The following is a 27,717-nucleotide window of genomic DNA, read 5'->3' as shown; positions in this document are numbered from 1 at the left end:
TCACCATCTACGTACCTATTACACCATTAATACTAAGAATGTTAGAAATCCATCACCAATGAGTAAATATGTTCTTTTAAAATATCATCAAAATATGTATCAATAATATTCTATAGTTGCTAAGTCGTTTAAACTAGGTATGTTTGATATAAAAGTAACCCCAATAAAATATATTTGTAGTTCAACTAACTAGTAAGAAAAATAGAATAATTGCGATTCCGAGAATCATTGAATATTTGAATAACATAATGATAAACATGAAAGATTTTATTAAACTATTTCGTTTTCGTTAAAAATAGCAGTGACTATCTGTTCCTAATAAAATATAATCTTATTCTTTAGGAAAATAAATGAATAGGATATAGGATATAAATTCCGAGATATTATGTAGAAAAATGTCCAGTACAAGAGATAGGGCTACGATTTATTACTTTCAAACAAATACAGTTATATTTTTGCCTGACTTTCAAGATGTATACAGAACAGTAAGTTCGTATATAGTCTGTTCGCAGCGGAAGAGTGAACTGTGAGCTCAATACTGATTTATATTTAAGCACTTCTTTCAGAATTATTATAATAAGAATTTAAAGCGCGGCGTAGATCATGTTAAATATCCCAAAACCATTCTCTAAAATTAATGTTCTTTTGAAATCAGTCCGATTGTTGCTTCAAAAGAAATCCGTACTAAAACAAGTAAATAACATTTTCAGCTTTACAATATTAGTATACACTTTCATTCCAGTCCATTAATACCCCAAATATAAACACTAGAAACCTTATACATTGTAAATAAAAGCATCCCACCACAAACAAAACTCATCGGATTAAAGAAACATCATTTAACAAAACTGATGAACTGGCTACGGAACAAACAACGCGGGGTATCAATGCCGGCTATATTGTTCGTAGGAAAAGTTTAATTGAGTCGAATGTGTATACAAGAACCATGAATATGTATGTAAAAACAGAAATCGATGATGCTATTTGATCCTTAACTGGTATTATGATCGGAAGAGTGTTAACAAGAAAAGAGCATACTCCTTTTTAAAAGGCCGGCAACGCATCTGTGGCTCCTCTGGTGTTGCGGGTGTCCATGGGCGGCGCTGATCGCTTACCATCAGGTGACTCGTTTGCTCGTTTGCCACCTATTCCATAAAAAAACCTAATCGACCTCGGTTCGTGGGAAGGTGAGAAAATATGTCATGTTATATGCATAAATGTATGAAAGGCATGTGGCACGTGGGTGACTATTCTGTCGAACATTCCGAATTATTCTCCAGCCTTCCAGCGATTTCTTTATTACATCCATTCCGCGTTGTCGTCTTGTTTCACGTGTTTTTACTGCTCCCTTTAGATTTACGGACGTAAAGTGAAACATTAACGGCAACTCGTTACTTGGAAGTATCTATTCTATGGATTAATTACCCTTTGGTTAAGTCATTGTTGGAGACAGTATCACAGAGAAAACTCTGTTTGTGGTCTACCGCGCCGCAGTGGTTATGAACTTGTAGTTAATATTTTAACGTTTGATATAAGCCTTATTTTGCGTAGTGCGTCAAAGAGTTACTTTTACTTTATCATTTTGAACAAATATTCAGTTATATTGTTTCATAATCAGGGATAGTTGTGGACTTTACTGAACAATTTTTCTTGTTCTTGTAGCGTGCCGGTGCTAGTGCGGCAACGAGCTGAATTTATAGCGATCGCCTTGTTAGCTTATAAATGTATTGCACCTTGTTAGTTCCTTGTATATTGACTCATCTTATGAAATCATAATAAATAGAGTGGAATGTTATTAAGTAGGTGACATTCTACGCTGCACCGTACTTTTGTTTCAAAGACAAGAGCTCGCTAGCCCACAATCTTGACTCGTTGCTTCAAGGTGGTGTAGTAGGGTGAGTTTCTTTTACATCATACTTTTTTAATAAATGCCATTTTATTTAAAAAAGTATAAAACAAGTAAATATTTTTATATAAAAACCTGCGATCGTATAAATTGTGTTTATGAACACAAGTTACGCGAAATGAAAGCACAGTGCACGCAAACCTAGCCTGTTAGAATGTTCACGTATAGTTTTTAGTGAGTGGCGTAATATAATTTGACGGTGGAAAAATGTTATTAATAGTCAATAAAATGAACGTCAGTTTACGCGTACCGGCCACCTCAATCTGTCGGGCACAGTGTAATAGAATCGACAGAGGCGGCGGTTGACCGCGCGGCCCCGGATATGACCTGTCATCCGGCCAACTGACAGAATTGTATAAGGGGTGACATGGTTTGTTTACTCTCCTTATTGTGTATAAACAGTACTTGAATTTATTTTCGTGTCGCGATCGGGTATCGATGGAAAATATTGGTTTTGGGTTTGAGATGAAATTTTCGTGTACCCTGTCTGGTTATAATGTTTTAAATGGAAAAGTTTGTTTGTTCTTGTTTAGTTTGCGGGTACCTACGAGTACAATAGTTAATACATGTTGATTTCCGAAAATAGGTTTTATGTATTTGCTAGATAATACGAGTACAAACTTTTCGTTTAATCGTGGAGAAACTGTTTAGATAGATAGACTGGTGTAGTGTGTGTTATTTGTATGTCTAGCAATCTCTTTCGCATTTAGTTGTTGAAAATGTGTATTAGTGTGTAGTGTGTGGTGGTTGGGGGCTAGTTAATTGTTTGCGGGGGTCGGGCGGCCGCACGAGGCGAGGGATCGCTAGTACCGCTACACTCACTCGCTGTCACTACACTACGATGCGATGCCGCTACCCTCTCTTGTTTCCCTATATGAGGACAACGGGGAGCTATGAAACTTTTGCTGTAGACCTTACCTACGTATGCATTCTGTTTTTTTTTTTTATTAGAATGTGTATTGAAAGTTGTGATTGCTTACCGATTTCTGTCTCTTAGTTTGGGAAACAATTTCAACCTTGGCATCTTTGGAAACTTACCTGAAATTAAAGAAAAAACATAAATTAGTTACATGGTTTTTAAAACAGTGCAACTAAAAATTCATGAGCAACATTTTCTAATAGTTACAACAGTACAAAGTAAATGTGCATATGTACTACAAGAAGCTAGAACAGTGCAGCCCTACATCAAAAATAATTTAGATAAGACGTCAACACGTAATTAAGCGGCGACATTTATCAACGTCTCGGCGCGGCGGACACGTGAAAAATAAAACCTTCTTTATCTTCGTACATGGTGGGCACGCGGCCGACGCTCGCTGATCCCTAGTGAACAGTGTGTGTCAGTTGATTGGACAACGGACCTGACGTGAGTGGATTGATTCCGGCTACCAACCCCCCACTTCCCCCAGTCCGCCACAAATTCCACGACAAATGTTATTACAGAAACTATCTACCACGTTTATTGACCCACTTCGATATTTCGCAGAATTTCGACGGCATAACTTTGTGGTTGTAATGATAGCTTGACATTAGATACACATCAGGGCAAGGTTTCAAACGCAAACTGTTTAGGCAAATATATGCCAACGTGAGTTTGCTTTGATTAAATATAGTCATTAATTCGAGTCAGTTAATTCGTCAGTGTTTGCTCGCTCTTAGGTGATTAGAATTGAACAATATGGTGGGAACGTTGTTGTAATAAGGAGATAAATAGACCGTATCAATTTCACAGTCAGCTGTTAAGTTAGAAAGTTGATTAATTTCGTCTAAAGTGCACTCTCTTCACTTGCCGCGTGATGAAGTCACTCTGGAATCTCTGATCGTTAAAAACTGGAGCAAAATGTAAAGATACTTCGCACAAACCAATGACGTGAGTTCTTAGATCATGTTACACACGTACTGAGACTTCATACTTCATACGAGTACATGTCAGACATAACAAACGAATATAATGGAATGGAGACGTACGAAATTAGCACTTTGTTATTGATATAATCTTTTGGTTACATTCGTCATTCAGACACCACCCGGCGGAAAAAAATCAAAGGGAGTTTCGGGTTAATATAGACCACATGGCTGACGGCACGCGACCTACTTGGCTGCCATCCTCCTATATTGATACTTACAGGAGATTTATTCACCCTTTTATAAAATACAACGTAGGTACAAGTTGATGTTAGCCATGGTACATCGAGCACGGGTGTGTTCTACTCGTTGTCCCCTTAGGAGAGTATTGTACAGTGTACGAGGTACAGGCCACGGCTCGCTGCGGTCGCCGCGTACATTAGCTGTACGCCGCGTTTGTTCTCCTCGGGGGAGACTAACAGTAGGGCACTAGTGGAACACCGAGGAAATTAGAGCTTACACTCATATGAGTTTACGACCCGCTATTCAGCTTTAGGAAATCTAGAGACTGCAGACTGCTTAATGATGTTTACACAGTATTAATTGGACTTAAGTGGTAAATATTTGGCACGTTTGTAAGATGTAACGTTATTTTTATTATGGTAGTTTTATGGTTATAATAGTTGATCACGCTCTGGTGGCTCTTTATCCGTCTACCATGACAAAAATAAAGAGAACGTGAAATAAGTTTTTAGGCGTTGTACGAGAAAATAGCTCTCCCTGTCAAAGTTTTAATGAGTAGTATAGGTACTTAAACATCTTCCTAAAATGTTTAAGAAACGTATTGAATGTAACAATTCTCACCACAATCTGTAAAAACGTATGACCTTAAGTGAAGGTACAAATAGCAATGATGTGAAAAATAGTTGAATGTGTTGTGTAGAATAGAGGCGGCATTCAATATGAGAGAATTCAATTGGAGATGAGAGTGTGGGGTGTTGGGCTCGGCGCCCGTCACCTGCGACGCAAATCTCGCTCATGTATCAAAAGCGTGGCGCGTAAATCACGAATCATTTTACGGAATGGCAATACTAGGACGTCCATATTTCACTCGGGCCGCGTTTCCTGGGCTTCGTCGGCGGCTTTATGGGAAATATTTGCGGAGTCAACGGCAAAGCGGGCGTTTTGTGTGACGCTGTCTGACAGCAAACTTGCGTGCAGGGTAACCAGATACAATATTTATATATTTGTTTTTACGTAGTTTGTAACATTTTATCAGTCCAAGAATCCCATACCATAGTACAACGGTAAATCAATAGAACGTTTATCAACCTTCTTTTTATTTTCCTTCTGGAATTCACCAACAGAAAATATGAGATCACTTGTGAAAAAACACGATGACGCTACACCCATAAAACTGAAATAGTGGCTAACAAATTACGTAAAGCCAGCCACGTTAATTAAATAATGTAGACAGCACAACTGTCCTAGTTCTTGTTTTAGTGACAGTAGGTACAGTCGCATTAAAAATCAATAAAGTGGCGCTATGTCCCGCGGTGACGTGATATCAGGAGTGCGATTCTCTAAGGCAAAACATCTTTACAACGAGAAAATCGTCAGTGAAATATTCGATGAAATAAAAACGGTATTCTATAGTTACAACTACCCGATCGCAGCGCTTCGCAGATGTTGACGGCGCGACATGGAACTAATATATGTTTCCAAATGTATGAAAAACGGTATTCAGCAATTCAAAACATCCTCGCCTTCGATGAAAATGACGCCTTCGTCTTCGATTTTAACTGTCAAACCGAAAAGCTAGTATTTTGTGGTTGTTTGCTTGTTTGTAGGCTTCTAGACGATTAAAATGTAAGTAAAACAAGTTATTTTTTAAATTGGATACATAATATTTATTAGCTTTTTCGTGCTTTAATACCCGAAACGTTTATAATTAATGTTTTAGATGGCTGTTCGTGGATCCTGTATAACATTTTCATTGGAAAATGCTAAGCGTCGAGATAATTTAGAAAAAAGACGTCAAGCGTACACAATTCGTAATATGGGTCTTCTTGCAACAGATATAAACTATATCAAGATATTCAGGTTGAGTGAAGAACTAATTGCACAATTAGAAGAAGATATTTCCCCATTTTTAACACCGGCAAAACGTCGAGGAGGAATTAGCAACCGAAATAAGGTATTACTAGTAAATTAATATACCTATAACAAGTAAATCACCATACAGAGTAATATAGCCTAAAACTTACTTTCATTCCAGATTTTATGTACTCTCGCATTTTTTGCCAGTGGGAGTTACCAAAAAATACTAGGCGAAAATGTAAGGACCTATATCTCCCAAGCATCTGCCTCGAGGGCTATTAGAACCGTAGTAGATGCCATCAACCAGCCAGATATTATTAAAAAGTACATAAGATTTCCTGTAAACGCAAGTGAAAGGGAAATTCTTAAACAAAAGTAAGTATGAGTACTAGGTATCTATTTCTTAAGTTTTATATTTTAGTTAGTTTTTTTTAAGTATGTAGTAGTTATAGTAAGAATGATACTTTCATGAATCAAATCATATGTTTATATATTTTTGTTACATTCTTAAATACATTAATCCGTAGTAGTATTCCCTTCCCTTACTATGTCTATATTTTATTTAGATTTTATGAAAAGTTCAAAATTCCTGGGACCATTGGTTGTATTGATGGTACTTTGATATCAATGGTGCGGCCCAAAGAACATGAAGAACGATTTTACTGCAGAAAAGGGTATCATGCTCGAAATGCTGTAATTGTAAGTTTTTTATCCATTACTTTATGTGAGTTGTAGTAGGAATAGGAACCTATCTGTTTCAAACTACAATTTTTTGCCTTTTCAGATAAATGATCCTGACTTAAATATAATGCATGTGGATGTAACTTTTGGAGGGGCAACTCATGACAGCTTTATATTTAATAATTCATATATAAAAACGCATTTGGAGCAGCTGAACAATACAGGAGAAACAGTGTACCTGCTTGGTGTGTATTCTTTGAAAATGTTTCTTTACTTTTACCACCATAAATTGCACCTATTTCCACAGGCAATTGAATATTAATGACAAATTCGAATAATATTATTGTAAAATTAAATTCCTATTTAATTTATTTCAGGGGACTCAGGTTTTCCTCTCAGGCCATACATGATGATCCCTTGCAGTAACCCTGAGCCTGGATCGAGGGAAGAATTGTATAATAACCTGCATGCAAGTGCTAGAAATACTGCAGAACGAACCATTGGCATACTTAAAGGCCGCTTTAGGTGTCTTTTAGTTCATCGTGTTCTGCACTATGATCCTGAGATGGTGGGGAAAATAATAAAAGCATGTTGTGTACTACACAACATATGTAATCGAGCTGGAGTACCTCCAGTAGAATTACCAAGTTATCTACAGAGACAAGAAGATACTTTTCTCCAGTTATTACAACAAGGAAGCCAGAACTCGATTAGTGATTTAGACAGTGGACGCCTTGCTAGAAGTCGCCTAATTAATAGACTGTGGCGCGGGCAAAATAGGCAACAATAAAACTAAAAATACTAACAATAGAGTTAAGATATTACTAAATTAGATTAAGATACAGTTTGTTTATTAAAAATTATAGTAGGTATCTATGTTTATCTATTGATGTATTATTTATCATAAAATAAAGCAAGTTAAAGGTTTTTTATAATGTTTTACTTAATATATAAGATAAAATTAATATAAGTAATCTAAAAAAATAGGAGAGTGTGGAGGTACAATAATTTTATTACAATTAATTAATTAATAAAACAATCTTAATATAGTGTATTTTATCATAACTAATAATGTATATATCAGTCCTTTGACACACATTTTATTTATTAGCTAAATCTCTAAGAGCGCTACCTAATTTATCCAGCGCCTGAACCATAGCTTGACCGACTTGACCTAAAACCTCAACAGTAGCTTGGCTGTTCTGTGCTTGTTTATTGATTGCTTGAGCAATCAAGAGTTCTGCGTCTGCTCGGCGTTCTTCAATTGCAATGAACCGCTCTGTGATGCTAACCATTTCAGAGCGGCGTTGCGCGGGAGGTGACCTTCTTAATAGACGCCGGCGCGCGGCAGATTGCCGCGGAGACTGTTGGTGAGTCCGTCGGCGACTATGTAAGGTCTCTCTAGGCAAACGCTGACTGGGAGCTGCAATTAAAATTGAAATATTGTACTTATTACAGTCATCTTATTAACCTATTTGTCTCTATCCTATATAAGCCAGAACAGGCTGTTATGTTTTATATACAACATTCACAGTTTTTCTGTAGTGTATTTAGTATCAACATTGCACCCGTGCGAAGCCGGGGTGGGTTGGTAGTATTATGTATATATGTTTGGTTACAGAATGCAACTTACTTTGACTGCCCCTTTCCAAAACATCATTTCGCTGTAACATAGGTCTTGTTGGCTCAGTTGGCAGAACCTGAAAATATAATATGAAAGTTATTGATTTGTTTCTATGTATAATAGTTCAAATTATAATTTTCCAAAACTATACCCTGTTTTCTTCAGCTTCTGAACGATGAGCGTCTGATGCTGGTTCAATTACTGGCTGGGATGCTGAGGTTGAAGGTATCGGTGCCAGATTGTCTTGCACACTATTCCCATCAAAGGCAGGAAGATTAGACTGGAATTTAATGTTTTGTTAAGTTAATTATTCAAAATATTATTTAAAAAACAAAGTAATAACAAATCCTATACCCATAGCACTTCATAGCCTGGCTCAGATAATCTGCTTTGGTCAGCATGCTGTTGCTCAATTGGCAGGTCAATATTCTGAAAATAAAATGTTGACACAATCTCATATTTGTAATAGAATAGCCAGTAACTCATTAAACTGATAAAAATACTTACAAGTAAAATGCTGGGAGACTCTTCACTTTCCGCAACTCTATCTATCGGCTGTTCCTAAAAATTATAATAAAGTATAATATTGTATTATGTCCTTTTCAAAGAAATCAATAAATATGTAACATACATAGCCTTTATAATCACAAACCTCAAAGGGATTTATTGCTAAGTTCTGATCTCCGCTACCAAAACTTTCTCCTCCCATGATTGTTTGGATTTTTAACTCAATTTCACTGAGCTCTGGCACATCCTCTATACCACCACCAGTCCGCCGTCTTGCTGCTGCAATTAAGCTGGTCTTCCTCTTCACTGCTCCTTTTTTGTCCTTCCAGTACTAAAACACATGGAAGAATATTATTAAAAATATTGATATCTTTTAAATAGAACACTTGTTTGCTCAGTTTGCAATTTTTAATGCCATAATGTACCCCAATTTGAAACCTAACCTTAACACGTTGACTGTCCGTGCATTACATGTAATTCATGACATAATCTGGCTGTAACGTCCGTGCATTATATGCAATGCATTAGTCAGTGGCAACTGAACTGCCTTTACTGTGCTGCACGTGTGAGCTAGAACTTTGATTTTTCTAGGGACATATGAACAAAGACTTGAAAAAATAAGACTTAAATGTTCCATCGAAATTTTATACTTTTTTATCAGTAGAATATTTTAAGTTCCATTGGACGTACCAACGAGATTATCCAAAATAGATGGGACAGTCAACGTGTTAAGTTACAGCACTTGTTTGTTATTTGTTATCATTAATAATAATTAATGTGCACAGGGTCAATGTAAAAGGATACTTTAACGTAGTCTATACTACTACAGTACTAACTCATTGCAACAATATACACACACATAACATAATCATATTATTATAATTGGGTACCAACCTTACACCACTGTTCCCATGTTTTCGTACACCCACCACCTTCACTGTTCAAAGCTGTCGTTATTTCGGACCATGCCTGACGACTGCGATTGCGAGCATTCGCAGTACGAGCATGACCCATAGCCAGCCATGGATTGCTTTCCAAAAAGTTTACTAGTTTTTCTAGCTGATTTAAGGAAGGCGCTGCGTTGCGAGACACTAAAAGATAAATATTTTGGTTACACAGATAGTAGTTCAAAGTAGAAACTGTTGTATTTTATAAATAGAAAGGTGAGATGTTTACTTACTTTCGAAAGGTTTTAAACCAAACTAAAACAAAGAACAAGTAGAATGCCATTGCTAAGGGTGGAGAATTCCACTTACGAGTTTGAAATCCACTTAGCCACACTTAAAAAAAACACTCAGAACATTGAAATTTCGTATTTATATATAAAAAAACTTAACGTGAAGAACTCAAGTGGCAGGTACCTAGTTTGTTTTGAAATTTGAAATACCCAGAATGTTGCCGTTAAAAAAGGCAAACATTTGACTAAATTATAATTAATTGTAAATTCTTTCTAAATTATGATTAGTTAAATTTTCGTTACATAATAAACAAAATAGGTTTTGTAGATACGTATTGTGTATTTATATCAACTTAAAGTGATGAAATAACCTAAAATTAAGTTAGTCGAGATTTTCTCGATTATACTTTAGATAAATCATAGCAACACTGTTAACATCGTACGTATAATCGTTGCTCGGCAGATCGTCGACGAAGTTAGGTAGCTTAGTGAATACCGTTTTTACCACTGTTGTTTTAAAAAGCGTTATAAACGGCGAAGCCTCCGTTATATCGTCCTTATTAATATCTGTGATACGTTTGTTAGAGAATCGCATGGCTGGTCACAGCGCCGACGTTAGCGGCGCCTTTGAACTCGTATGAAAGGCCCAGACTACGGCAGCGCAAGGAAGCACGTACCACGTCGTATTTTTCTTAAGGAATATTCAAAAATAGATGCTTCTTACGGAAGTAATGAAGCTTACTGTATAAACGATTTCAGTGAATTTCATACATGGCGGAATTTTATTGGAAATGTGGAGAGGTCATGCACCCCTCCCCCCAATCGTGGGAGCACGTTGTTTTGTTGAGATATGACGGTCTTTATGTCTTTATTTTATTGGTACCGCTTACTTTTTTATGCCAATTTTTGACAGCCAGTTAGCTACTTACAAAAATTGTTTGGGAGAATTTAAGTTAAAAACACGACAGTGCAGATAAATTAATTGAAAGCTCTGTCTAAATACTCTGTGAATAGTGAATACCTTTATCACAAACTATCCAAAGGGAGATCTACGAAGTCAGACCGATTGTTGATCAGGGAATAATCGAAAGAAGTTGATGGAAGACAGAAAGAAACATATAATATCAATAAGTCCCTAGTCTAAGTCCCCTTAGCGTATCGTCTCTAAAATCTCGATCATTATTCATTAGTTATTCTTTCTATGAACAAAGTTACTTGTTCTCTATTACAAAATATTGTTATTTACCACACAATAAAAACAATTTCCAACCCAATACACTGTTTATAAAGGACCACTTTGGCTTATATCGTAGCACAAGCCGAATTGTGTAAGTAGTTAATTTTACTAGCACATACATATACCTACGGTTTTCTAATTACAAAACATAGAGGGCGTAACTGGACTTATCTCTACGACCACACACCAACGATGTTTGCTTAGGACTGTTGTTTTAATGGACATGGATAACGGCTAGCGGAGTTTTCCAACCCTAATTTTCAAATCTGAGCCAATGAAGGCTGTCAATTTTACGAGAACTATTCCGACCTTCTTTTATAATAGCTGTTGGGTTAATTGGTGTGAGTTATTATTAGAGTTGTTACTTCTAAATTTACTATTGTCGGACTAGACAATTTGTAGAATAAAACTGTTTGTTACCTTTTACTATATTGATTTCTTTCTACTATTATCAAAATTTGAAGATAGTTACACACACACTTCTAATAAAATCATACACTACATAGTGAAAACATAAAGCAGTGGACTAATAGACAAGACTAGACAAAAAAGTATATTTATATAGAGTAACCAACGAGTACATTAGTGTAGCCAAAGATAAAGAAAAACGCAACGCGTCGACAGAATTAAGTTGTAAAGAAGGTTCTTTATTTGTATTCGTTAGATAAAATGGTGAGAGAAGTTTCCTTAGAGCGGTCCAAACGTCAGCAACACATATTATCCGACAACACGGGGAGGACACAAAACTGTTCGTATCAACACTTACGATACACCCCCAATCCCCGGAGACCGCCCTATTGCTTTATATTGCGTACTTCGTGTCGAACTTGAATCGTCTTGATCCCGTCACTGAATGCTTCACGCGTCGTATTTATAGATACACTGAGCTTATCGTAAGCTATGAGAATTCCTTGCGTGTTTTCTATGTCGTTTGACATCAAAATTTGTTAGGGGATCATTGTCGTGTACAGAAATCTCTGCAACGATAATAATGTAAAAATATGTATATTTTTCAGTGCTAATACCATGACTCGATTCTTAAAAATGTTGCTGTATAATAACATCTTATCCGCTACACTATTTCAGAAACGATATTGAATAGTACGATCAACGTCTCGACGTCGCGCTCACCCAGTTTCTGAAGCTTGGTTAATCTCCGGCTTCACTATCAAACTACGTAGAGCGGCGTATACGAAAAACCGATAGATAAGAATCCACAACTTCTAGAACCGCAAACTACAACTTTCGCACTCACACAAACAGAAAAGTTTACGCACACAAGTATCCGTTGCTATAGCAACCAGGCTGTGATCCCTTGGGAGTGAGCAATAACTTGAGCCTGGTTAATAGGGTGTCGCGAAAATTAGGGAAAGCAGCCAGGCTCGAAGCACTACTTGATTAGAAGCGAGCGGGGTGAGCCGGAAAATTACTTAAATACTTGATGACAGATGAGGCCGTGCCATAAATATTTACTTTCCTCCCATAAACCGACGTTCCTGTACAAAGTTTGGATTAACGACGTAAGAGTAAACACATGTTGCACTAAAAGCATTTTATAGGTGTTCATAAAACATTTTATTTAAAACTGTCCTTTCGCTATATAAATTGCTGGGACAGAAGATGCGGTGTCGTCTAAACGCCTGCTCGACTTTATTGAGCAACTTGTTTGCATGTGTGTGCAGCGAGGCAGCGGCTGCAGGGGCTTACGTATGAACGACTGTTTGATAAATATGTTCTATGTGCACATATTTGTGTCACTTAATGTTATTACATACATTGCGTGAGATTTAACATTTCAGAGAATTCGTATTACCTATTTAAAGTCAGGTCTTTACCTTCTATCAGGTGAAGTAAAAGTTCCAACAAGCGTTCTATTACTACCCACTCTAAAGAGTCGCTTCAATAAATCTGAAACGATTTCGAGGAGACATCCACATTCAAACAAGTTTCTATATTGAAATTTCCTGTAGTGCTTTTGAATTTAATTTTCTTTCAAAGACTACTGATGTACTAGATACGAATTTAATTAAATTTAGACTTAAATTACGTCATATAATTAGTTAAGCATTTTAAAATTAAGTCTATGTCTATTTTCGTCACATAATATTCCAGTTTTGGATCCAACTTATAATATTAAAATGAATCGTAGAATGTGTTGCTAAGCACAAATCTCGAGACCAACTGAACCGATTTCGCTAAATTGGTTTTTGTTGGGTTTGTTATTGTTAGGAAAAGGTTCTTATGTCAGAAGAAATAACAAATATGCGCGGATAAATTTCCAAGGCCACATAAAATCATAAAATTCGCGAGAACCACTAAGTACTTTATAATAATTTATTGTTTAAAAAATAAGTTATGTACGAGTAGGTACCTAATTAAGCATCTAATAGAAATATTGAATTGACAAAACTGAAATAGCGAAACTTATTTTCTTATTCTATCGAATATTACTAAGCAGGCACTTAAGCAGGATTTGGGTATTTTATCAATAATATTTTATGGGCTTAATTCGAATAGAAATAATGACAATATAAATAATTTGTGGAATATTGGTTTTGTGGAGCTATAGGCAATCGAGTTTTGGCCATAAATATTTAATGTAACAGCAAAAATATTCTAAATGGAAAATTAAAACAATTTCCCACTACGTACCAAAGAACATTTTCCGTCTAGTGCCAAAATGCAGACATTAATACATTTTCCCGTTGCTATTGAGAGCGAAGATGGATTAATTTCACCGAGTCAAGATCCGTCTGTCGCGCCCGCTTTCAAGATTTCTGCCTTCACGAGAATACTACTTTAGTTGGAGACTAAGTTCGAATTGAAACTAGTCCTGAGATGGGATACTGTTTGACGACAGATTTGCGGTTGGATTCCATTCACGTGATAAAACTATGGAGTTAATTATGAACCGCCTGACAAAACAGATGCTACGCTCAATGTTATAACCGCAATTGGAGTCTTTGGGTAGTTGAGACGTGTTGGTATGTTATTGCAGACTGATCTTGTGTGTATGACTGTGTCTATCTTTTTTTCTTTAAGGGGGGAAAATCATCCAATGATTTCTCCCGCCTTGGGCGAAGCGAGAGGGTGTCAGACTCTTACTGACTAAAAACCACCCCGTTCCTACTACCGCTTTTAGAGACGATAAACCCGCTAGGTAGTCCGCAGCTCCAGAACTGTGTCAAGCTTAGTACCAAAAGGAAGAGTAAGACAAAAATCTCAAATGAAAGAAGTAGATAATGTCATTACGGCGTCGTATCAAGTCATTAGAGTTCCTTAATTACGACATGGCGTATTGGAGTATAAACAAACAAGGTGAGGTACAGGAAACACGGCCAAAATTTAAATAATGATCATAATTTACAAAGGAATGGACGTTTGCCCTAAGGATGGAGTTTCAAAGATACAATTTCTCTTATTATTTCTCAACATTATCCAACAACATTAAAGTTAGTGAATAATAATGAATAATTCCACCATTTTCCATTTTCTATCGACTCATCGATTCAGTTAGCCTTCAAGAATAAAAAAGTGTTTTATAGCGTGTTCCCTTTTCGACCTTTTCATTGGGGACAGGAAGGAAGGGCGTCTTCCTTTGATAGAGTGAAAAATAGCACCTTTAGAATGTAACCTGGTTTCACCCTTTAGAGGGCGTGCGTAGCTAGGGGCTCATAGGGCTTTTGTGATAGAAGGGTTTTGGAAATCTTCAGTTTTGTACAACTTTTTGGTAAAACACGACACATGCTTCAACATAAATCTTCTATAGAGCTATCTACACTTAAATTACGGCTAGATAAATATGTGTCAAAACTAAGTTACACAACAATACTGTGAAATTATTCACGCAAAATTCACAAGACAAGTAAATAAAATCCTATCTTTACAACCAAGTCCTGATAAAATAGAGCCAAATGAACTCAGAAAAAAAAACTAAACGATACTAAAAAAATGTTTTATTCTTTACAATTTTTCTTAACTTTCGTCGGAGTTTTTCACTATTACACCCAAAAAAACCTGTTGAAATATATTTTTTTAAGTTGAGTGACGTGTACGAGCCAAGTGTCGTCATCAAAAGCCCTTGAGCGTGAGTCGCAAGTTAACAATGCGGCCGCCCCCACCCTTTGACCTGCCTGATGCTTTGTCGCCGCGGGCTCAGATGAGATGACATCTCGTATACACGCCCGCACCTCTACCTACAACTACAGCCCCAGTTCACTGCATTGAGCACACCTGTATCTATTAATAGCTTTGGGGTTACAAGTTCAAGTGCGTTGTCGTCTGACAGCACTTACAATGCAGGGCTGCGTCAATACGTCATTTCGAGTACGATTAGGCTTCTATAGATCAAATTGTTTGCTTATACAACTTGAGTGTTGATTAATGGATCAAACATCACATTGTTTTACAACATGAAATCATAGAAACATTTCAGTAAAATAATTATACGAACCCCATTCATTTAGTAAGTATATCATTTCAAAAGCTTACTGAATACAAATTCTAAAAGGAAATGACAGAAGTTTTCCTTGTTAACTTGAGACATTTCGTAAAGGAATAATTTTGCCGGCGGCGATGCCTTACTTTCTGATACGATGTACGTTATTGTAAAGCAAGAAAGGCTAAAGTAACATGACATCCTGTTTTGTGTGATGTCAATCTCAACCTTTGCAGCTCTTCTGAATGCGTCCAACCGAAAATATCCAGCAACTTCAAAAAATTGTTATCTGATGTTTTCGAGTGACGTAAAGTTGGGATCTGGTGAGTTTATGTTTGTTTCTGTTAATGTAGTCTTATCGTGAAAGATTTTTGACATAAAATATCTTAGCAAAATGGCAGCAAGTATACCTAAATACGTAAACATCTATAGCGATGACCTAAATTGAATCCATTTCGGTGTAAAATAATGCTATGACTGGAAAGTGCTCCATAATTCAATACAATAAATGGATCAAGGGAAACCACGTTCAATGAAATGGAAATCGATGCAATGAATTGTTACACCTACGTTATGATAATTGAGGCGTCAGCTAAAAAACACGCTAAGCTTGGAACCGATAAAAGCAGAAACGAGTATGAAAATGATGCGTGGAATTATGATACGTAAAGTGTGAATTAATGTTACAAATAGGTTTAGAAATTCTCGAGTTATTTCAAAGATATGACCTTAGAGAATAGGGATGTAGGTCTAAAAGCGAGTTTCCCAGCTGTGGAACAAACTGAGATTTTGTCGCCACAGTTGGACTTAACAGTCGTATCACGTAGCACGACTTGATATCTAATATTTGGTGGCGACAAAAAAACGGATTTTACAAGACTGAAAATACGCGCTGCGAATACTGGTGTATGAGTTATAGAGACTACATGAAATGTTTTGTTAGCAGCTAGCATAATTAGTTGAAGTTTTATACCTTATTGTACTTACGTAATTATAAAAGAAGTTTAGTAGAATAATACTGTGTAAGTATGAGAATTATTGTAACAGAAGCTGTGAGTGAAGCGTTTGTAACCGTGCATAGTTGCATACTCACCACAGTTAACTTTTGTGGAGCAACAAAATGTAACACGTAACATTAGGTAACTATCTGTAACATATGTAGCTTATTAACTTTTTAATATTAACTTTTTGCTGAAGCAGTAACTGCGGTGTGGATGCACGGTAACGACAATTATAATTTATTCTTCTTCCTTTTGACAGATAATAATTGTAATACACGTCTGTTGGTACTAAACTCATTTACAAGCAGTAACTCCGCCCCTAGCCGCCTCTTACGAACGGGTAACAAGCCGATTTAATAGCTTTAAATTTTATAGCGGTTTATGATTTACGTTTCATTTTATGTCCCGTTTATCACCTGAACAACTGCAGCGCTTTCAGCAAAAAGCTAAAGCGCAATAAATTATAAAACTCACAATTTCACTGCACTGATAAAGCGGAAATAAGGTAAAATAGGTTTAAATATGTCCGCAATTAAGGTGCAGATGGGCTTTTATATTTTACTTCCCTTTCAATTAATTTTAATATCATTAGGTAATGTAGTTTGTCTGTAGACCAAACCACTTGCCTTTGTACCAACACATTACATAGTAAGTACCCATATTCCTAAATACCTAGCTATACATAAAATATTACCACGATTTTTATTTATTTCTTCGTAAAATAGAGCTCGCACACTAGTGCGTATACTGCAAAGGAAAGCAACGCACACGACACTAAAAGGCAGCCATCATTTGAATTTCTTATTAAAGTTTCTCTTTAAATTGTACTCACTAATTACGCGTCTGCTAATGACGTAGTGGTGTAAAGGAAGACAGGCGGCGTAAGGAGGTTCATGCATGTATGCACGGTGTTACTCCGGTACCCACACATAGCCCATTACTGGTTACAACGTCCGTATCAATCTCTCACATCGTCTGCACGAGAATCTTGTGCATTCTGGCCTAATTGCTTGACTCCTAAGCGTCGTAGCGTGATGTGAGATAGTGTACTATTTTCCTGAATAGACGCATGCGTTGTTGATTTTAATATGGAACTGCTTCCAAAGATTATACAAGTTTAACAAATAATGAGACATCATATCTCATACTTCTTCTTTCTACCCTTACTCCAATCACTTAGGAACTTGGGATTTTTAGGCACAAAGTATAAAAATGTATAGGTATACACGCTTCATTACAATATAATTGTAAATGCTTCCAAATACATTAACATACGAGACACATAATGTATAATCTACAGTACTTAATATACAAATACAGTCCATAGAGCAGATAAAAATCCAATTTGTAAAAAGCAAATTTGTAATCAGCTAATGCGCCACGTCAGAGTTGACGTGGATGTATTTTTCCATTACAATTCAAGTCGTATTGGAACTTCTCAATTCATTAGGGCATAAGTACAAGTTTTCTCTACACGTTTCGGAATAATTTATATGGAAATTACGCCTTACTATATTGTATACCCAATTTTTACTAATAATGCCATGTCTAATAGCTAATGGTTCGTACTCAAAAACTCGTGAAAAAGTGACTCATGCGACCACTAACCACCATGACATCCTTTATCACACCTGCGTCCGGTTAATCGCAGTTACCTAGTAGATGAAGGAGTTAGTTACTATTTTATCAATCAATCTTTTAGTCTCAATAAATCTTTTCAAACGATTGATAATAATATTTACTTCTTTGATAGCTTAATAGCATGTAAGCAACACAGCGGACCGGTCTGCCGGTGGCCTGCCTTACTCTATGTTAAATAGTGAAACTGTAACACTACCTCTCTCTTTTTCTCTCGCTCTCTTTTTAAACTACTCCACGAAAATTGCCTTTAATGCAAATGATGACAATTTGAATTAACTTCAAACTCCCACAGCCCTAATAAAATATTAGATATTCGTTTCAAAACTACTCAAATAATTTAGATTTAGTTCATCCCCAATGACTAAGGATTCCTACAAATCTCGAGAATTAATTTGTCCAATACGAGAACGAACAAGGTTTTAATTTACTACCAAGATCCGATCAAGAATGTGTTAATAAGAAACTAAGTTGCGACGACTAGAATTTCTGTCTATTGCCCTTTATCTCAAAGCAGAATATCTGAGGCTAAATGGTCTAAGTCGTACCGAGACCTCGAGATATTTGAAACTAAGCGAACGACTGGATTTAACGCTAAAATCTTCGGAATCGTTGAAATGTAGACTTATCTATTCAGTATAATGAGAACGTCTGACTGACACTTTCCAAAGCTGCTCCGAAAATTAATGACAGTGCATTCTCTAAATGATGTAAAGGAACCCGCCGCTATGGGGTATGGAGAGAACGGTTTTTAATTTTGAGGAGAGGATATATTCCCTTTTTTAACATTTTAATGTATTCTCTGGCGATTTTTGCGCAAATTTTTAAGATCTGAATCGTCATAGTTACATAACATACACGTTTTGAATAGGGTAGGTGACAAAGTCCGTCTTGTAGATTAGTTTAAAACATTAGACACGTATTTTCTATTTTCTTATGGAAACGAATACTTTCGAAGAAGTATTGATTTGAAATACAGCAGGACGTCATTTCTAGGTACGTTATATACGAGGAAAGGACGCATTTGTTCCCAATCCTAAACTTTTTATCTAAGTATTGTTATCTTATATGACAAAATAAAAAAAAAAACTGTCGAATATTTTCTCATTACCTAACACCTAACTGACGGACTAAATAGATTTTTAATTTTCACAACCCGTCATCGTGTCTATTCAAGGTATTGTATTTACTACTTTGTACCGTCATCAAATAAAAATGATACTGTAAATATTTATACAGGGTGACTTTGAATTCGACGTATTCCTCTCGGGAGGTGATAATACAACTAATTTCCTACAAAATTAGCCCTGAGGTCCTTGGGCGGAAAGTGGCTAGTTTCTGAGATATTCAACATTTTTGGTTTTGGTAAAAAAATCCCGAATTGATTACAAAAACATCAATAAATAAAAAAATACTGGATGGATTTTAGTAGTTTTAGTTTTAATCAGTTGCCAATACATCAGTTATCATTTATAAATACTAATAATGGCACAAATATCATTCGTTTTAAAATAGCAAGTAATTTCCTATCAAATTTTGTTTTGTGTCACTAATTTGGTTGATAGAAATCTGGATTTATTTCAAAAAAAATATATGACACTAAGCGTACAAACTATTAGAAAAACTTCCTTGGTTTATTAGCTATCCAGAAACATAAAATTATTTACAACATTCTCAAAAATAAATGAATTAATTGATGATAAGTAGAGTGTAAAGAGAAAAGGGCAATTTCAAAACCATCTTTATTTGCAAAAAAATGTTCAAAGTAACCTTCCCTACGACGAATACATGCCCGAATGCGCTTCCTTATCTCTATGACGGTCACTCTTGGACTGAATATGCGTCTAATTTCGTCATTATCTTCAAATATGTTTTGGAGAAGAATTTCGATACACGGCATATTCCGTCTGTATAAACAATGGGACTTCATGTAAAAATCAACCGGCGTTAGGTTCTGGTCATTGTGCATGCCATGTAGTCATGTAGTGGGACCGCCCTGTCAATCCAACGCCTGAAAACCGATGTATCCAACCACTGACGCACAGTAGTTCGATAGAGCACTAAACAATCGTCGTGTTCGAATAAACTCATAATCTTGTTTCTAAATTCAAATTTAAAACAATGATCTAGCTCTTTCCTTAAAAAATAATATTAATTCTCACCATTTAAATTATTGGGTAAAAAGTAGAGCCCAAACAAGTCATTATTAATGATACCTATCCAAACATTTGAATCAAAACCATATCCGTGGACCTGTTGGTTTTGCTTTTTTAGATTTCGTTGACTTTTTTGGAGCTAATAATGGATATTGTGATAGTTTGATCAGAGCACTATCGATCTACTGTGCGGCAATGGTAGAATGTCTTGGTTCCCACGTGTTATATTGACAGGGCGGTCCCACTACATGACTACATGGCATGCACAATGACCAGAACCTAACGCCGGTTGATTTTTACATGAAGTCCCTTGTTTATACAGACGGAATATGCCGTGTATCGAAATTCTTCTCCAAAACGTATTTGAAGATAATGACGAAATTAGACGCATATTCGGTCCAAGAGTGACCGTCATAGAGATAAGGAAGCGCATTCGGGCATGTATTCGTCGTAGGGAAGGTTACTTTGAACATTTTTTTGCAAATAAAGATGGTTTTGAAATTGCCCTTTTCTCTTTACACTCTACTTATCATCAATTAATTCATTTATTTTTGAGAATGTTGTAAATAATTTTATGTTTCTGGATAGCTAATAAACCAAGGAAGTTTTTCTAATAGTTTGTACGCTTAGTGTCATATATTTTTTTTGAAATAAATCCAGATTTCTATCAACCAAATTAGTGACACAAAACAAAATTTGATAGGAAATTACTTGCTATTTTAAAACGAATGATATTTGTGCCATTATTAGTATTTATAAATGATAACTGATGTATTGGCAACTGATTAAAACTAAAACTACTAAAATCCATCCAGTATTTTTTTATTTATTGATGTTTTTGTAATCAATTCGGGATTTTTTTACCAAAACCAAAAATGTTGAATATCTCAGAAACTAGCCACTTTCCGCCCAAGGACCTCAGGGCTAATTTTGTAGGAAATTAGTTGTATTATCACCTCCCGAGAGGAATACGTCGAATTCAAAGTCACCCTGTATAATCATAATTAATTCACCAATTAATTTATTACAAAACGTGCGAGACATGATGCAATACACATGGTATGCTGTCTGTCATGTATTAATTAAACAATTCCATTGTATGGTTCCATGAGTAGGTATTCATCAGTTTTGTATCAATTTACAATGAAATTTTTGAGGTCTCTATCTGTTGCATTTATCGAACTGAGTTTTTTATTTAATATTGGCGTAAAATAATTATTATAACATTTTTTTGCATCAGCGGTTAAAAACATTTCTGCCATATTTATTAACACGTGTATTACATGAAAGAATAATATATAATTTATTCATTCATGTTCATTCATTCTTCTTAGACATAACTACCAAAATCCATTACAAACAAATTGGATTTAGGATATTGGAGAGTTTCCTTACTTAGACATAGGTAGGTACGTACTTAGTAACACTGCTTTCCCAGAGAGGCTTATTGGAAAATTCCCGATATTATTCATTGCAGTCATGATAAATGTTCCGTTCGGTATTACCATTGAAACTGGGCCCTTTTTACTTTAACGGTGATACGCAAAAAGGGGTGAAAGGGGCGAAGTGGGAAAGGGGATGATATAATCAATCTAGGGTTGTCCCTCCGCCAGTCGGATGTGTATTGAAGTGAGGCTGACGTGTGCACTGATTATACACCCTAACCTATTATATCCTGCGGCGGTGGCACTGGAACTCTCATTGTTCTACGGAAAAACTTTCGAAGCTAATTAGCTGATGACGGGAGTTTTTGCTTGCTGATTCAATTTTATATTATTTCATGAGAAAATACGTATTTGCTTACATTGACATTAAACTAGTATATGCTATATGTGTGTATTGTTATAGAACATAATAAAAACAGTTGGACAGATTTCCATTGTATGGTGATGTGATGAGAGATATCACCAAGTCTCAAGACCTCGATGAGCATATCTGAAAAACTCTCTTTAAAACCTCTTAAAACTTAATCATTACCTTATTCTCAATTGATTTATGTTTATCTAGTATTGTTTCTAAGCATAGTAAACAAATAGTGTGAAAGTACTAACTTAAAGAAGATTCACAAAGAAAAGGTACAATTACACCATTCACAAGAAGTATCAATGGCATTACGTACACAGTACACTAAGAGGAGTACAGCTTAATGGTCTTAATTACAATTGTGGCAATTCGTGTCATAACGGTAACGTGAATCAGATTATCATCGCCGGCGACGAGGTGAGTACAGGTGTAAGTGTTTATTTGTGTACGAATTTAATGCAAGCTTCTCCGTAATGCGTGCAGATGGTTTAGATAAACATTAAGAAACGCACGTGTTCCGTTTTAAGAGATTATGTATGAGATACGCGGGTAATGGTGTTGGTGAAGAGTACGGAACTACGAAAATTATCAGTTAGATATTTAAGTACCAATACTTTTTTTTATCAAAATCATTAGCATTTGTTTTGCTTCATCGTAGTCAGGTAATGAGTTACAAATTAAGTGCCATACTTAAGAATAATTGAACCAATCGGATCAATCAATTTTACATTGGAAAATTTACCAAGAACGAACAAAACATCTGTCTCATCTGCTACAGCCAAATTAAAGTGCTTTTATCTTAAAAATAAGATTAAAATATTAGCAACAATATCTTTTAAAGGAAATATCGAAAAACAATAAATTCTTAGGTGTTGCTTTCTGATAAAAAAAGAAACATTTTTATAAAAGAAATTCTGTAGGCAATATTTTATTGTCTAGTCGTTGACTAGCGTAAATCGAGGAGATTTGTAGGTATCAAAATATATTTTAAATAAAATAAGACTAGTCGATGTAACGACCGATCGGTATGCGGGTGCAAATAAATCAGTGCGCATTGCACAAAACTGCAGGTCCGTGTCGCCGTGTCGCCGACGTGCGACGCGACGCGTCAACGCTTGTGCGTTTTACACGCGATATTTGTCGCCTACCCACAATACGTGCTGGCTAAACTGTGAATGCTATATTCGATGGAATTTCTTTTCTATCGAGTGCGGCGTATACCAAAGGGAGCGGTTCAAAAACATTTTTTTAAATCTTTTTTTTTTTGTAACGCGTTACATTTTTGTCAGAGGCTCGAAGTACCTATATACCTAATTACGACTGAATTCACATAAATACATATGTGAGCACACCGGTAATTTATCTGTTATTCCTTCAGTATCATAAATCAAATAGATGAATCGAGAGTTGTTTTTATTCTTGAGCAAAACAACCGGTGAAGCTTTTATCTTCCATCTTTTATTGTTCACATGGAATAAAGATCTGCACATAAATCTAAATAGGGGTTTCATTATTGTATTGCGAAACGTCTGATAACGAGAGATTATTTAATCTTGACAAAACATTAGACTTGAGAAACGGGAAAAGAATGTCGCCCTCTTACGTCGTCGGTTTGTGAGCGTACTAGAGCCAGCTACAGCTGGGTTATATGAACGTTCTAAATCATGGTATCTATTAAGAAACTTGAAAGTATGTCACATTCGCGTGTTGGACGTAATAAAATCCGTTTCGATTGCATACAGCGAGCGGGTGTTTGCAAATCGCTCCACACATTGGCGAGCTGTGCCCGGCGAGCGAGGCTAACCCTATTGTGCGACGGTTACTTGAATTTTGAATACCTTTTCACTATTTTCACTGTACCCGTATTACATATGCGCACTTCCAGTTCGTAGTATTGGTCGAGGACAGTTGAACAATACGCCAGTGTGCTCCGGAGCCGGCGACCTGTCGCGCGATTGATTATGTCAAAACAATCCGATCGACTGGAATCATTGCAGTTATCCGGATTGTGACTGCGTGTTGAGATGTCCGCGCAGCTGACAGCTTTATTAAAACTCACAACAGATAAACAGGTTATCGTTGAAAAGCTTCTTTATTTGCTTTATTCATAAATCACTGGACGTTGTGTGTCAAAACATGCCGACCGCTGTATTAATACATTATTTGTCGCGGCCTGAATTATTAACCATTCAATTTCCGGCTCGTTTGACGGATAATTTCAAAATATCGGTACATCGTAAAATTCAGGCCGTAAAATCCCTGACATCGTTGCCTACTGAGACGCTTTCAAGAAAATTGGCCAGCTCGAAGGAAATTCGAACCAAGTTTTGACTAATATCTGTCACAAGTTTTCGTCATAAATGTGTCACTGTCTAGTCAATCTTTCACCACTTTGACAGTGTGGTCTAACGTAATTGGCCTACATTTATACTCACTAATAAGAAACTAGATATCCATTGATATTGAGCAAAGTCGTAAATGATACGCTATAGAAAGAAAAATCGAGGAGTTATCAATTTGGCATAAAAACAGTAGGAGTGAATTTTTATGACTTATTATGATGAATTTCTGGGTACGAACGAATCGTTACTCGTATATATTACTTTGTATTGTAATATTTGGAAGCAACATCAAACGCCAAATAAATCATATGAAACGGTTCCCTAAGAATATTTGCAGTAGGTGTGTATTGCTCGATAAATGCTTTCTTGATAATATATCTGTCAGGACTCACGTTAATGAGGATTCGACGCCAGATTAATTAGAGTACTAACGAATTTCTTGGAAACTAGGCCGAATTACTGTTATAACTGACTGCGCACCGAAACATTTTCAAGAAATTTGTAAATGAAACAATAATACATAGTTTATTGAGAAAACTTGTAGCACATAAACACGTATTTCTGGAATATTCTGCTACTAACTGGAATGTTGTATCTAAGGTGTTTGTTCAAAATTGTACAAGAAAGAAAATATTAAAGCCTCAGACAGATTCAAACTTTTGTTATCTTGTGCCAAAGGCAGACGTCGTGGTGAATAGAAACTGAACATTATGTTAAAAAGTATACAATTTAAAATAAAAAGTTTGACATTAAATAGTAAGATATTTCAAAAAGTTGATAACTGAATACCAGCCAGAAAACAGTCACTAAGATACGTAAAAATACTAAAAATATCAAACAAAAATCACGTAAGATCTAAATAATCGCCATCGACGTAATTCTGTCATCAAGGGGACACAATTAGACTACGAGAGCCCGTAGCGCTGTACCTTACATACTAAACAGAATGGGTCAACTGGTTGTAATAAACGGCATGAAATTATTGTAGTAGAAATAAAAGATAAGTTCCACTGAGTGTACGCAGGTAGAAAGCAAGCAAAGCTGGCTAATTCAAATAGGGACGTAATATTTTGGGACGTGTTACACTAACCTGTTGGCTTAGCATAATTATGTAAAAACAAGGTACAGGAGCTCGCAATATCTGAATATTTACATACACAAATATGTAGAAACACATTTATTTTAAATACTTTAACAAGATAATAATATAATTCGAATGACATTAGGTACGAGGGAACATTTCACGGGCTTCCAGTATTACTTCAATCGGAACTTATGAGTATTAAGGATATTAAAAAGATGGAATACTCGCATTAGTGAAACCGTACTTTAAAAGCCCGCAACGCGCGCGGTCCCGCATTTTATGACTTCCCGTGTCGTCGCGACGCGATCAAATTTGTGCCGAAAACACATCAAAATACTGTCCGAAATAAAATTTAAAAATATCCGGGGACCATTATAAAATATTGCGTATGGATGGTTGAACACATTAGAATTAAAAGAATACATTCGTAGGAATGTATTCTGAGAATGTACGAGTATATAGATGGAGTCTGAGACCCTTTAACTGTTACAGTTGTTTTTAATTCTCTTTACATTTCCGTTCGCATTCTAAATGTGAAAATGTCTGTTGGAACACTGGCATTCAAGTCTTGTAAATGTTGCAGTCTGTATAATATTCTGTGTAAAAAGAGCCATAGCTAATTATTATTAATGGTTAAAACATTTAGCCGTACACGGCAAAAGGATATCCGTCAATGACGTCAGACAAAACGTCGCGTGACGGTCCCCACGCGCGTTACTCATTATTGAAACAATGATCTATGTAAAAAATAACAATTACAGTGAATTGTTAATACGTAATCTTAATTTATGCATTCAAGACAGGAATTACAGCATTAGAAATAATGCATAAAACTTTATATAAATTCAAAAGAAATACCTTCAAAAATACATTGAACATTGCAAATTTTATTTAACAGTCCATGTTATGCACTTGTTCAGTATGCAATTGGTTACTAGATCCCTTGTATAATAGAAACATGATCGCGTACACTGAACCACATTTACATGGGCGAACATAGAGAAGCGCACGCGCGCGTTCCGACGTGCGCCGGTGAATCATGCGCACTCCGTCATGTCACATTATTACGACCTCGAATTTAACACTAGTGACACACTCCGGTATTTTGTATGTCGATAGAAGCTTTTTACTGCTAATAAACTTTATTATTTATATTCCGCTTCGTAATTGACGACTTAACGCGTATTTATATTCAACAGAACATTTTCCATTACTAAAAATTGACGTTTAAAAAACGTTGTTTTGAAATTGTTGTTTCAAGAATTTGTAGCGTTATATATGTTTTCCGCGTACAATATTTCACAGCTAAATCCTTTGTTTTTTCAACAATAAATATATTTTAATTGAATTGTAGAACAGGAACGTATATTTTTTACGACGCTACATAGCACTTGAATAGTTAATTTAGAACAACAAAGTGTGTTTAGGAAATGCAGCAAGAGTCAATAAATTGCCTTCCCGGTAGATGGCTGAAACGTTTGCATTGTGCTATGCTATTAAATACATTGCTGCAATTGCATTACTTCCTTTACACAATTTATTTGTGAAGTTCAACACTGGGTGGGAAATTTTGCTAATGTTTAGAGCAGATGTAGATACGACTTGCACGGAGTAATTAAGTAAATGCAAGTTCAAATTAAAATAGACATGTAACGAATGAACGTTAAGAGAAATTGTATCCTAATGCAACGAATTAAGACATATATGAAAATAAACATGTTTTCATATAGAAATGCAAAATGTGTGTGAATATAGTGTGGTATCGATAATTTAGTCACAGCACTGATGTTATGCTAATCTGTGGCTCGGATGTCATCTTGCGCAACAGGCAAGGCGAGCGGAGCGGCGCGAGTGTGTGCGCGGCTTAACTCCAGCTAATGCCCCACTTCGAGACTCAGCCTTAACCACTGTCATCAGCCTAAGTACACTGTAGGATCATTTTTCGAAGCAAATTACGCAGCTGGCAAATTACAGTCATTACGTGAATATATACGTATAGTCTGTCTTCTAAACCACGGCACTGTGACAAAAATAATGTTGAAATTGTATATTACAAATAAGGTGCTTAATAATTTCTCACAAACTCGGTACACTTTAAAAATGCTGACACATAATATTACGTATTGTTGCTACCAAATCGTTAAGCCTTGTATTCGATTATGCTAAGACAGTAACATT

The 27,717-nt window shown here is 35.9% G+C and overlaps 3 protein-coding genes across 3 annotated transcripts in view; 1 reads left to right on the top strand and 2 right to left on the bottom strand.

Moving 5' to 3' along the window:
- LOC118276474 (protein couch potato) overlaps positions 1-27,717 on the bottom strand; it is a 198,435-nt gene that overhangs the window by 60,857 nt on the left and 109,861 nt on the right. The gene's annotated exons all lie outside the window — the stretch shown is intronic.
- On the top strand, positions 5,315-7,460 carry LOC118273220 (putative nuclease HARBI1). Its single transcript, XM_035590079.2, has 6 exons — positions 5,315-5,620; positions 5,715-5,948; positions 6,030-6,226; positions 6,418-6,550; positions 6,636-6,777; positions 6,910-7,460. The coding sequence occupies exons 2-6, from the start codon at positions 5,715-5,717 to the stop codon at positions 7,320-7,322; spliced, it is 1,119 nt and encodes a 372-aa protein (XP_035445972.2). The 5' UTR covers positions 5,315-5,620; the 3' UTR covers positions 7,323-7,460.
- On the bottom strand, positions 7,527-10,459 carry LOC118273221 (uncharacterized). Its single transcript, XM_035590080.2, has 8 exons — positions 9,844-10,459; positions 9,558-9,754; positions 8,809-8,994; positions 8,664-8,717; positions 8,511-8,585; positions 8,308-8,436; positions 8,166-8,232; positions 7,527-7,955 (listed from the first exon to the last, which is right to left on the bottom strand). Coding segments are annotated over exons 1-8 (1,032 nt in total). The 5' UTR covers positions 9,845-10,459; the 3' UTR covers positions 7,527-7,632.

Source organism: Spodoptera frugiperda, chromosome 31, assembly GCF_023101765.2.
Source record: "Spodoptera frugiperda isolate SF20-4 chromosome 31, AGI-APGP_CSIRO_Sfru_2.0, whole genome shotgun sequence".
In the NCBI taxonomy this organism is placed as follows: Eukaryota; Metazoa; Arthropoda; class Insecta; order Lepidoptera; family Noctuidae; genus Spodoptera; species Spodoptera frugiperda.
This window is presented reverse-complemented; position numbering and strand designations above follow the sequence as displayed.

Coding starts and splice junctions, on each gene's coding strand:
- LOC118273221 (XM_035590080.2), bottom strand. Junction 8,586..8,663: donor AGTCTCCCAGCATTTTACTT/GTAAGTATTTTT, acceptor TTTTATTTTCAG/AATATTGACCTGCCAATTGA. Junction 8,233..8,307: donor CAGAAGCTGAAGAAAACAGG/GTATAGTTTTGG, acceptor TTATATTTTCAG/GTTCTGCCAACTGAGCCAAC.
- LOC118273220 (XM_035590079.2), top strand. CDS start 5,715: ATGGCTGTTCGTGGATCCTGTATAACATTTTCATTGGAAAATGCTAAG. Junction 5,949..6,029: donor GAATTAGCAACCGAAATAAG/GTATTACTAGTA, acceptor CTTTCATTCCAG/ATTTTATGTACTCTCGCATT. Junction 6,227..6,417: donor AGGGAAATTCTTAAACAAAA/GTAAGTATGAGT, acceptor TATTTTATTTAG/ATTTTATGAAAAGTTCAAAA.